Genomic DNA, 10,564 nt, shown 5'->3' with positions numbered 1-10,564 from the left:
AGGGGGCGGGGCGGGAGGCGGCGGCGCACATCTGTTATTCAGCACCTCCGAGGTAGAGGGAAGAGCGCCGCTGGCGGCGGCCTTTAGCTGGAAGGAGGCTTCCCCCCCCCCCCAAGAGGGCGAGCGTGCTAGGCTGGGGGCACCGCCAGGGAAAGTGCCCGGAGGCGAGAGATGCGTAGGGGAGGGGTAGGAAACTGAATTTGTATTTGGCCTCGGGCGGGTGGGGAATGGAGCCAGCCCTTCAGCCTAGAGAACAGGCCAAAGGGACCGCGGCAGAGACCCCAGGAGCTAGCATAATAGTGTCCCGGAGGGGGGCGCCGGGCTGAAACCTAGAAGAGAGGCTCAAAAGGGAAAGCTCCAGGCTTTGGCAATAGACCGGATCTGAGAGGAGGCCGGAGTGAGCTTGGTCTGTAGACTGTGACCTTGGGGGACTGCAGGCCGGCGGTGCCCACAGTAATGGGGGAGGGGCAGTTAAGTGCTTCAGTGGATGGACACATGCCCAGAGCAGCAGGGAAGTCAGGAAGAGAAAGGGATTTTTTTAGGGGATGATGAGTTGTTTTGACTGCCAGCCCAGTGCCGCTGGCCTCTTCAAAGGAGACACTCGGCTTCCCCGGCCGCCCCGCATGCCTGGAGCGTCCTCCCTCCCCATCTCTGTGTCCCGGCTCCCCTTAAGTCCCATCTCTACAAGAAGCGCTTCCTTCCCTTCATTAGTTCCAGCTTCTTCTGCCTCTAACTTGCTTGTGGTCTTCCCCATTCCAGTGGGGCTCCTTGAGACAAGAGCCAAGCGAGTCATGCAGCAGGTACCCCGTGGTTTCCCGGGTGCAGCAGACAGCTGGAGAGCTTGGGACTGGATGAACAGCACGAAGGACCCTCCCGGCGTGGGGGTGGGGGACGAGCCGCTTCCCACTCGGGCCTGCTGGGCATGGTCTGCAGAGGACAGGGTTGGAGCCAGTTAACGGGGTGACCCGGATGGAGAGCCATGAAAGGAGGCCGAGAAGAAGCTGCTGGATGTGAGGGGGGCACGTTGGGAGCCAGGAGGGGCCAGCCCGAGGCCCGGGGCAGGCGGCGGCCATGACATGTCCGGTGCGTGCTGAAGGGTCGTCCTTGGAAAGGAGGCCGCGGCAAGGAGGAGGTGGCAGAAGGTGTTTGGGGGAGGGGAGGAGGGGAGGCCCAGCAAATGGCCTGGGCTTTTCTCAGGAGGGGTCGCTGTGGATTGCCTTCTAGCTGAGATGAGGACTTGGGTTTCACGGGACTTTGTAAAGGCGGCAGGCTGGCTGCCGGGGGGAGGGGGGGTGATGGCGGAGGGTCTCTCTTGCTGCAGCCCCGTCTCCTGGGTGGCCATTCTCGGCCTGGTACCCAAGAGAGAAAGAAGCAGGCCGGTGGGGGGGCTCTTCCGTTCCGCCGAGTCATTCAGAGTTAAGTGGCTTGGGGAGGCTCTTGGGGGAGGGGGGGCCCTTCCCTTATTGAACCTCGCTGTTACCAAAGCAGGGGCCTCGCTAGCTCCTGAGCCTGGCCTTTAGGTGTGGAGTTCTCCCTCAGAAGCCAGGCCCACTCGCCGGATGGACTCCCGGTACTTGCTTCGGCCCAGCTCCAGGATGGCCCGCACCTCTTCTGCCACATCGCGGCGGTCGCTCTGCTCCAGAGCCTCCAGCAGCTGCCCGATGCTGCCCGGCTGCCCCATCTGCCGTTCGGCCCAGGAGAAGAGCATGTTTCGGACCTGCCCGTCGAGGTCGTCCCTGTGGATCAGCAAGTCCCGGGTTCTGCCTTGAGTGACTCTTCCTGGTCGCTCCTCCCTCGACCCCCCAAGGCCCGGCAGAGGCCACCCAGGAAGAGGAGGTGTCCCTCCCTGCCCCTTGGCTCCTCCCCTCACCTGTGTGCGTACTGAATGCGCTGCACCTCTGGGTAGGAGAGGCCCAGGTGCAGGGCCACGCTCTGCCAGTCCGGGCCCAGCCTTCTGGCCACCGTCAGGAGGTTGCTCTGAGTCAGGAAGCCACTCTCGGCATCGCCCAGGTTCAGGGAGGCCAGGCTCAGCCCCTGCAGGGGTCCCTGCCCTTCTTCCTGGGGCAGCCTCTGTCCAATGTTCAGAAAAGGGCAGGCGTGACCCTGGGGGCCCTCGTCCAGGGACTGCCCCCTCCCCAGCCTAACCCCCAGCAGAGCAGTGGCGCTTCAAGATGGCCCGGATTCAAATTCGCCCAAAGACGTTAATCACGTAAAGTGGACAGGATCAAAGGAGACTGCATTTGTTAAGCCTTTAGCAGTGCCTGGAGTGCAGCAGGCACTTAATAAATGCTGGCTGCCTTCCTTTCTTCCTCAACTCCTGCCTATTCCTCTAGGCCTGAGGAGTCAAGGGTCCCCCTCCCCCCATGCTCACAGGCAGTTTGATGGGCAGAGTGGCAAGCCACAGGGCATCCGGGCCCTTCCGCCTCCGCACGGCCTCCTCAGGAACGGCGTCGGGCACTGCCCCTCGGTAAAAGGACACCTGAGGGGGCAGCAGAGGCGCAGGATCAGCATTTGGCCTCAGGCCGGCCTAGCTGCCACAGAGGGGCTGCCGTGGGGGGCCCAGGAGAGTGTGGGCAGCCCTTCCTAGAGTGTCGGCCCCCTTCCTCCTGGTCCTCGGGGTGCCTGTGGCCCCCCCCGCCCCGTTCTGATTGGCGTGGGGCAGGGGGGCCTGGCAGCACACCTGGCCCTTCACGGCCTGCACCTTCCTGTCCACCGTGGACGTCACGTAAATCTCCTTCACGTTCTTAAGGTGAGAGTAGAAGACGAAGGCGATCCTTCCGGCCACACAGTCTGGGCGATCTGGGGGGAGTGACCAGAGGAGCGGAACTCGCTCCCGGAGCCCTCTGCGCCAGGCAGGGAGACTTTGGGTCGAGCCTGGCCTCTAACACTCAAACCGCGCGAGCCCGGGACGTCTCTGCACCCATCTGAGCCTCGTCCCCTTTTCTGCCGGCCTGCCTGCCACAGGGACCAAAGCGGACACCAGCAGGGTATAAAAGAGGCCGCCTGGCCTTGGGGCTGGGAGACCCGAGTTCAGATTCTGCTCCTGACCCATTCGGGCTGAGACCTTGGGAAGCCACCAAACCCTTTAGGGTGCGGGGCCGCCCTGGCTTCCTGGCGCGCAGCGGCGAAGGCTCTTTCTACGTGCCAGGCTGAAGGCCGACCCCGATCCCTGCGGGCACCGCCCGAGCCCAGCCTCCAGGAAAGCAGAGGGAACGTTCTGGACCCGCCATCACAGAAGCTGGCAAGCCGAAGGTGCAGGCGAGGGGAAGGCTGCTGAGGGGGCGCCGAGCACTCCATGGCCACCCCGGAGGATCACCGTCTGGGGCACCCCGAGGCCACGCCAGGGCTAAGTGCTCGGGGCCGCTGGGGGGTAGATGTGGGCACGGTGCCCCTAGCCCAGCCCTGTGGGGGCTCGTGGGCACTCCGGGCCCTCCGCCCCCCCCTCCTCGGGGGCCCGTACCAGCGTCGATGGCGATGCCCCGTTCGAAGGCAGCAAAGAACTGTTCGCCCTCAAAGAGCTCCACGGTGTCGGAGGGCTCGGGCCCTCGGTACCTCGGCTGCAGCCTTTTCAGGGTGGGCTCCACCTGAGGGGAGCGCGAGGGGCGCTCAGGGTCAGGAAGCCCCGCCCTGCAGGCCCCCCGCCCCTCCCCCGGCCCCTCACCTTCCTCCCCGGCAGACACTGCAGCAGCACCTGCTCGGGGTCTCGCCGCCTCTGCAGGGCGATGAAGTTGACGCGGTAGAGGCGCAGGCGGTCGTAGACCTTGCGGGCCAGGCCCTCCACGCAGCTCTTGGTGGTGTACCAGAGCCAGTACCTGAGGCCCAGGGCTCCGGGTCACGGCGGCGCCACGGCCCCCGGGAGGAGGGGGCAGAGGTCTCCCCCCTCCCCGCCCCGGCCCACCCCAGGCCGAGCCGAGCCCGCGCCGACTAACCAGGAGAAGTGCGTGACCTGGAAGCGGGCGTACAGGTAGGAGAGGTCCAGGGCCACCTGGGCGGTGATGTCATTCCAAGCTGGCACCCGCGGGTCCCCGTGGAGCAGGTGCAGACGGGCCCGGTCCAGGCTCAGGCCTGGAGGCAAGAAGGGAGGGGCAGCGGGTGCCCCCCTGCCATCCCTCGGTTCCCTCCCCGCTCCCGAGCTCCCTGGGGTGTGGGCATGGGCAGGGCCAGCCGGCAGCCAGGTCTCACCGGTGATGCCCGGGGGCAGGGGCAGCTGGATGGTGACGGGGCAGAGGAAGCTGTGGGGGCTGTCCTGGGAGAGGCAGAGCAGGGGGCTGACGGCATCCTCGACGTCCTCCCCCAGAGCCCAGGCTGCCACCCTCACCACCTGGAGACGAGAGAGCCGGAGAAGGGGTGGGGGGAGGCCGGGCCTTCCCCCGGCCCGCGGGCTCCCGCCGGCCCCGCACCCAGCGTACCTGCATCCGGACGTGGCGGGGCTCGGCGGTGACGCCCGCCGGGAAGATGACTTTGACCCCGGGGTCCCCCGAGGAGCACAGAAGCGTCCCCTCCCGGGGCACGGAGCAGCTGTCTTCCACGGGCCGGGCCACCACCAGGAACCAGGAGAAGTGAGGCACTCGGCAGCTGGCCCAGAGGCGCTGAAGGGCGGGCGGGCCGGGTCAGGACGAGCCGGAGCCTCCCCCAGGCCCGGAGACCTCCCGCCCCGCCTCCGGCCCCCCACCTTGGGCTTTTCTTCCTTCTCCAAGCGGGTGTCCAGGTCCTTCCACGTCTGGCCGCTCAGGGTCCTGACCACCACTTGGCAGCCGTGCCGGGCACGAGGGGGCACGAAAGGCAGCCACAGGTGCACCTCCTGTGACGGCACAGAGCCCTCTGCAGGTCTGGGGGGGGCCCAGGCTGCTCGGAAACCCCGGCTCCCCCCCCCCGGCCCGGCCCGGCCCCAAACCTGCTGGAAGGGGGTCCCGTGGGGCTGCAGCTCCAGGACGGCGCTGAGCAGGGCATCGTGGGGGCCCAGCCAGACGAGCCGAGGCTCCGGGGGCAGCTGCTGGTAGCGGACGGTGGTGGGGGCGGCGGTGGCGCCCGGGGGGAAGAGCATGCGGACCCCACAGGCCAGGGCCACCGAGCATCCGCGGGACGTGACCGTGAAACTGTGGGGCCGGTCAAGGAAGGCTGGAATCGAGGGGAGGCAGGACGGCCCCCTCCCTGCCCACCCGTCCCCTCCCTCCGCAGGCCGCCCTCCCCACCTGTCTGCATCCGAGGCCAGCAGGATTCTGGGCACTTCGGGGGCTGGGTCTTCCCCTGCAGCCGGGAAGGGAGACTGTGAGAGAGGCGGGGGAGGGGGTGGGGGGGGGGGGCCCCCCCCCCCCCCCCCCCCCCCCCACACCGTCCCCACCTGAGGGGGCTGCGGGGATGGGCTCAGGCACCCCCAAGGGGTTGCCCTGCAGCCGCACGAAGGGGGCCTCCTGGATCTCTGGGGGCACGTCCCGAAGTCTGTTGTCTCTCAGGTCCAGCCGGGTGAGGAGCGGGAGGCGGGCGAGGCCCAGAGGGACGGACACCAAGAGGTTGCTGTGTAGCAGGAGCAGCCGCAGGGAGCGGAGGCTGGCTGCGGGGCAGCAGGGAGATGAAAGGCCGCCTTCCCCGAGGTCCCCCTCCCACCGTGAGGCTCCAGCCTCGCCGAGCCCCCACTCACCCAGCAGGGCTCTGCCCGTGGGCCCCTCCCCCCCTCTTCCTTGCCTGCCGGGGTGGGACTGAAGGGGAGGAATGGCCCAGGAAGCCTTCCTGGAGGAGGAGGGGGCTAGCTCCAGGAGCCGTCAGTGGGAGGAGGACTGGGACGTGGCCACGGGAGGGCTCTCACCCAGGGACTCTGGGAGGCTCCGGAGGCGGTTGGAGGCCAGACTGAGCTCGCTGAGGCTGCTCAGGGCCCCGATCTCTTCGGGCACCATTTCCAGGAGGTTCTCAGACAGGTCCAGGCGCTGCAGGGCACTCATCTGGGCCATGCCCGGTGGCAATGCCCGCAGGCAGTTGCTGGAGACAGAGAGGAAGGTGAGGGCCCGGAGGGCCCCCAGGGCCTCCGGGAGCCCCTCCAGGAGGTTGTGGCTGAGCAGGAGGGCTTCCAGACGGCGCATCTCCGGGATACAGGCTGGCAGCACCCTGAGGCTGTTGAAGCTGAGATCCAGGTGGACCAGATGGGCCAGAGCACTGAGACCGGGGGGCAGAGTGGTCAGGGCGCCACGGAGGCACGAGCCCCCATCGTCACGGAGGTGCCCGCCTGTGGGGGGCAGAGATGAGGGCCGAGGTCAGGTCCTTCAAGAATCATGCCAAGGAGATGGAGGGCCAGGCCAGGGAGGCTCGCCAAAGGCAGGAGAGGTCGCAGCCCCACCCACCGGGGATGCTCCCAGCTCACCTTTGAGGACCAGAGAGCGGAGGCGCCGCAGCCGCGGGAGCACTGCCAGGGCCGCCCCCACCTGCTCCTCATGGCAGTTGAGCCGGAGGAACTCGACCCCCTGCAGGGCGGCGGCCGCCCCCCCCTCTCCCAGCAGGTGTAGCAGGAGGCCGCAGCCGCCCGGGTACAGGTCCAGGCTGAGCCTGCGGCTGGCCAGAAGGGAGCCCAGGGCTGGGGCGGCTGCGGCGGTGGCAGCAGCCGAGGCTGAGTCCTCAGCATCTTCTTTCTCTTCCTCCTCCTCCTCCTCCTCCTTCCCCAGGGCCCCCGCCTGCCGCGGGGCGGCCCGGGCATGTGCCAGCGTGCCGGGAAGGCGGGCGGAGGCACAGCTGGGGGGCTCCAGGGGGACGGCTGTTGGGAAGGAGAGAAGACGTGAGAGGAGCCGAGACGAGACAAAGAAGGGAGAGGCGGAGGCCGAGGAGGAGAGGGAGGCCGGGGCCAGAGGCGTGGGGAAGGGACGGGGTGTCGAGGGGGGCTGAGGACGGGCCCAGGGAGGTGGCCGAGCGGTGGAGCAGGGCACGCTTCTGGGGGGAGGGGGGGCGCTTCAAAGCAGGGTCCCCACCCGGCACCCCCCCAGGACTTGGGGCTGCCAGTGCCCGGCTGGGGGGCAGCAGGCTCTGGCGCGTCCCGGGAGGGCACCTCCCTCTCCCCCATCCCAGAAGGGTGTCCTCAGCCTGGCAGCCCCCCTCCAGCTTAGAGCAGTCCCTGGGTCTCACCCTCCAGCCTGGCCCTGGACCGCGCTAACTGGCCGGAGCGGCAGAGTGCTGGGTCCGGCCCTGCCCCAAAGCCTCTCTCTAAGCCAGGCTCAGCCTGGAAGGGGGCGGTTGGCCCACTAGGCCCTTCGGGTCATCCCCCTGCATCCAGCCAGCCGGCGGGAAGCAGGCGCTCCAGAAGGGCACTTGAGTCAGAAACTCCGGAGGTCCAGTCCTGCCTCCCATCCCGTCCTAGCTCGGCCCCTAAGGGGGGCAGAGCCTGCTTTCGGCGGTCCCTGCAGCTTTGGCTTCGGCCCACCGGGGGGGCCTGGAGGAGTGTGCGGGGGGGGGGCAGGGCCGCTCCCTTATGTGGGGGGAGGGTCGACTGACAGGTCTGGGCAAGGCGATCAACACAGCGCCGGATGCCTAGTGCTGGTTCCCCATGACCAGCGCCAGTGGCCCAGCCTAGCATGGGGCGGCTCACGGCGTGGGGGCCTCCGGAGACCCCGGGCCAGGAGCGGCGGGTACCTGGGGTAGGACAGCGGCTCGGGGTCCCAGCGGGGCGTCCCCGGGTCAGGATCGGGTCTCTAGGTTCCCGCTCCCGCTCCCGCCGCCGCTTCCTGCCCGAGGCTCCACCCCGCCCGCCCCGCCCCTTGGAGAGGCCAGCCCTGCGAGGCGGTGGGGGGGGGAAGCTCCCCGCCCCGTCTCAGCAATCATTCAGAGAGCTGGGACATCCATATACACCCCCCTTCCCCCGGGCCCAGTGTGCGCGTGCGCACATGTATGGGGGAGGGAGGGGAGGTATGGCTGAGCCTCTAGGTGGCGCCTCGGCCCACACGGGCCCGACGACCTCAGTGCGGCTGCGCTCCATAGCTTTTCCAGCGGGGTCCGGGGGGGCCACGTGCGCCCAGAGTAGGCAGCCTGGTCTCACGTGTTTCCAGACCCGAGGCCTACCGGGACGGGGAGTTCCCTGTAGCTCTGAGTATGCGCAGAATTTAATGCGCAAAGGGATGTGTTTGTGGGGAGGGGAAGGCGACTACTGCCGCCCTCTAAGAGCGCTCGCTCGTCCCCGCGGCGCCTCTCAGAAGGGCGCTACCCCGCGTGCCTGTCACAGGTCTGGAGCGGCCCCGCGGGCTCCGCTCCGAGTCGGCCAGGACCTCTCGTCTCAGGAACCGAGCCCCGGAGCCTCCCCCGCTGTCCCGAGGACGATGGCTCAGTCCCACATCTCATTGGACGATCACGAATGACGTCAGCGCGCCCGGGCGGAAGAGGCGGGAGCAGCGGGCTACTTCCCGGAGGCTCACGGGTAAAGGTTTAATCCCCGCCCTTGCCGCCTCCTCCTCCTTTCTCGGCCCTGACGCCGTAGCGGTCGCACTTCCCGTGCCCCCGCCGCTCCCGCCATTCCCGCCTGCGACCCCCGGACCGCACCCCGAGCGGAACCCAGACCATCAGGTAAGGCCCCAGACCGGGATGGACCTGGCCGGGCCGGAGCGAGGTGCCTGGGCCCAGGCCCGGAGGGAGAGTCCTAGGCCGCGCGGCCGGCCTCGTGCTGCGCCGGGAGGGCCTGGCGCCGGGCCGGCTTGCGGGGGCGGTGGAAGGAGGCTCTAGAGTCGGCTCCCGTTGCTCATGGGGAGGCCGCTGAGGCTCACTGGTCACCCGCTCACGGCTTCCTCCTTCTCCCCTTAGGATGCGCTACGTGGCTGCCTATCTTTTGGCCGTTCTTGGCGGCAATGACTCCCCCAACTCCAAGGACCTGAAGAAGATCCTAGACAGCGTCGGCATCGAGGCGGATGAGGAGCGGCTCAAGAAGGTGGGGATAGGCAGGGAGCAGACGGGCCCTGGGGGGGGGCGCTAGGTACACGCGCGGCTGGGGGAGGGGCAGCCCCCTGACTCCCGCACTCTTTTCCCAGGTCATTGGCGAGCTCAGCGGCAAAAACATCGAAGACGTGATCGCACAGGGTAAGGGGCTGCCGCCGGCCGGCGTTTGTTAGGTCGGTGGGAGTCGAGTCCTGGGGGGGAGGGGCGCGGCGTCTGGCACCGTCCATCCTAATTCCTGCTGGTCACTCCTGTACCTGCCAGGCTTCGCTGGTGGACCAGAGTATCTCAGAGACCCTCTCGGGTGGCCCCTGCAATGGGCCGGCAGCCAGCCAGGGTCTCTAAACACGCGACAGGGGCTGCTGGGTGGAGAAGCTGTCGGGACCCTGGGCAGAATGTGTGCCCACGTTCTAGACTCCCTGTGGCAAGAGCCCAAGCTCACTGCTGATGGGGGGGCCCCGAAGCTCTCCCCCAGAACAAAAGCATCGGAAGATCCAGCGTGGGTTCTAGGCAGCCTCCCTCCCCCTTTGCTGCCTTCCTGGGAAGCTCACAATGCCTTTGTCACCCTCCCCCAGGGAGCAGTAAGCTGGCCTCCATGCCGGCCGGGGGAACCGTTGCCGTCGCTGCCAGTGCCGGCTCTGCTGCCCCAGCTTCTGGGGGTGCTGCTCCTGCTGCTGGTGCGTATGGGTCCAGGGGGTGGCATGGGGCTGGCACCGGGTGGGCAACCCAGACCAGAGCCTCGCTCACTGCCGCTCCTTCTCTCCCTGCAGCAGAGGAGAAGAAGGAAGAAAAGAAGGAAGAGTCAGAGGAGTCCGACGACGACATGGGTTTTGGGCTCTTTGACTGAGCACCGGCAGATCTTGTGCGAATAAATCTTTTATTTAAGAAATGCTGGCGTGGAATGATGTGGGTGCGCCGTTCAGACTGAGGCAGCCTCTCCTACCCTGCACCTTCCTGGGCACCCCGGAGTATTGAGACTCCCCAGAAGGGGGCGCCCTGACCTGGCAGACTCAGCCCATCACCCCGAGCTGACCCGGCCCAGAACCCCCTGTGGGCCTTTCATGTGAAAACAACAGAATTGGGCAATTGCTCGGAAGGAACAGGCCTTGGGGCTCTGCCCGGGCTGTCTCCTGGCCAGGCCCACTGGTAGCCTCTGGGGTACTGATGGGGAGAGGAGAAAGCTGCCCGGCCATTGGCTCCCAAATGGGGCCTCCCCCCAAGCCGACAGGGATCTGGTTCAAGTAGGGCCTCCCTGCCCTTGGACTCGAGTCTGCAGCCCCGGCAGTGTGGGAGAACCCAGGAGAAGGTCTCCCTGGCGCGGCTGCGGCGGCTGCGCTTCCCTGAGTCTTGCCTTGGCTCCCACCAGCCCAGGAGTTGTTTGGTCGCATTTCCCTAGTGAGCAGGGGGGCCCCAGGCCTCCTGGCCCGGGCTGTGCGGCTGTCTGAGCAGCAAACATCCCCCAGGCTAGCCCCAGCGGGGGAGGGGAGGGAATCCCCGTTTATGGAGCTCCTCCTGTGTGCCGGCCTGGGCATCGGGCAGCTCTAGAGCCCGGATCTTCCTCCTCGTACCCTGGGGCAGCTCCCAGCGGGCTCGGGGATTCTGGGAACTGCCGCCGGGAGCAGGCTGTGCCCGACTATTCTGGGATGTGGGATGGGGGGGGGGCTGGCTG

General features: G+C 67.8%; 2 protein-coding genes and 1 non-coding gene across 4 annotated transcripts; 2 read left to right on the top strand and 1 right to left on the bottom strand.

Moving 5' to 3' along the window:
- Positions 1 to 179: 179 nt before the first annotated feature.
- On the bottom strand, positions 180 to 7,042 carry PIDD1 (p53-induced death domain protein 1). The gene is made up of 16 exons (XM_044684914.1): positions 6,958 to 7,042; positions 6,353 to 6,739; positions 5,804 to 6,217; positions 5,342 to 5,551; positions 5,193 to 5,247; positions 4,895 to 5,096; positions 4,673 to 4,801; positions 4,410 to 4,589; positions 4,183 to 4,321; positions 3,930 to 4,065; positions 3,662 to 3,812; positions 3,461 to 3,584; positions 2,681 to 2,799; positions 2,372 to 2,479; positions 1,871 to 2,070; positions 180 to 1,736 (listed from the first exon to the last, which is right to left on the bottom strand). The coding sequence occupies exons 1-16, from the start codon at positions 7,040 to 7,042 to the stop codon at positions 1,517 to 1,519; spliced, it is 2,859 nt and encodes a 952-aa protein (XP_044540849.1). The 3' UTR covers positions 180 to 1,516.
- Positions 7,043 to 8,391: 1,349 nt separating this feature from the next.
- On the top strand, positions 8,392 to 9,784 carry RPLP2 (ribosomal protein lateral stalk subunit P2). Of its 2 annotated transcripts, none has more exons than XM_044684913.1 (5): positions 8,392 to 8,532; positions 8,767 to 8,890; positions 8,991 to 9,039; positions 9,471 to 9,572; positions 9,669 to 9,784. In XM_044684913.1, exons 2-5 carry the CDS (start codon positions 8,768 to 8,770, stop codon positions 9,740 to 9,742), a joined length of 348 nt encoding a protein of 115 aa, XP_044540848.1. In that variant the 5' UTR covers positions 8,392 to 8,532; position 8,767; the 3' UTR covers positions 9,743 to 9,784. The 2 variants fall into 2 exon arrangements, with proteins under 2 accessions (XP_044540848.1, XP_044540847.1); XM_044684912.1 differs by having other exon boundaries at positions 8,406 to 8,532; positions 9,666 to 9,784.
- LOC123256253 lies at positions 9,118 to 9,246 on the top strand. The gene has a single exon (XR_006506838.1). It is a non-coding gene; the product is annotated as a small nucleolar RNA SNORA52 (small nucleolar RNA).
- Positions 9,785 to 10,564: the final 780 nt, after the last annotated feature.

The sequence above is a fragment of the Gracilinanus agilis genome, unplaced genomic scaffold, assembly GCF_016433145.1.
Source record: "Gracilinanus agilis isolate LMUSP501 unplaced genomic scaffold, AgileGrace unplaced_scaffold57346, whole genome shotgun sequence".
Classification (NCBI taxonomy): domain Eukaryota; kingdom Metazoa; phylum Chordata; class Mammalia; order Didelphimorphia; family Didelphidae; genus Gracilinanus; species Gracilinanus agilis.
This window is presented reverse-complemented; position numbering and strand designations above follow the sequence as displayed.

Excerpts from the sequence above, each read along its gene's own strand:
- PIDD1 (XM_044684914.1), bottom strand. The coding sequence starts at position 7,042 with ATGGGGGAGAGGGAGGTGCCCTCCCGGGACGCGCCAGAGCCTGCTGCC. Across the intron at positions 6,218-6,352 it reads CCGCTCTCTGGTCCTCAAAG|GCGGGCACCTCCGTGACGAT; the intron begins GTGAGCTGGGAG and ends TGCCCCCCACAG. Across the intron at positions 5,248-5,341 it reads CATCCCCGCAGCCCCCTCAG|GGGAAGACCCAGCCCCCGAA; the intron begins GTGGGGACGGTG and ends TCCCGGCTGCAG.
- RPLP2 (XM_044684912.1), top strand. The coding sequence starts at position 8,768 with ATGCGCTACGTGGCTGCCTATCTTTTGGCCGTTCTTGGCGGCAATGAC. Across the intron at positions 9,040-9,470 it reads CGAAGACGTGATCGCACAGG|GGAGCAGTAAGCTGGCCTCC; the intron begins GTAAGGGGCTGC and ends ACCCTCCCCCAG. Across the intron at positions 9,573-9,665 it reads GGGTGCTGCTCCTGCTGCTG|CAGAGGAGAAGAAGGAAGAA; the intron begins GTGCGTATGGGT and ends CTCTCCCTGCAG.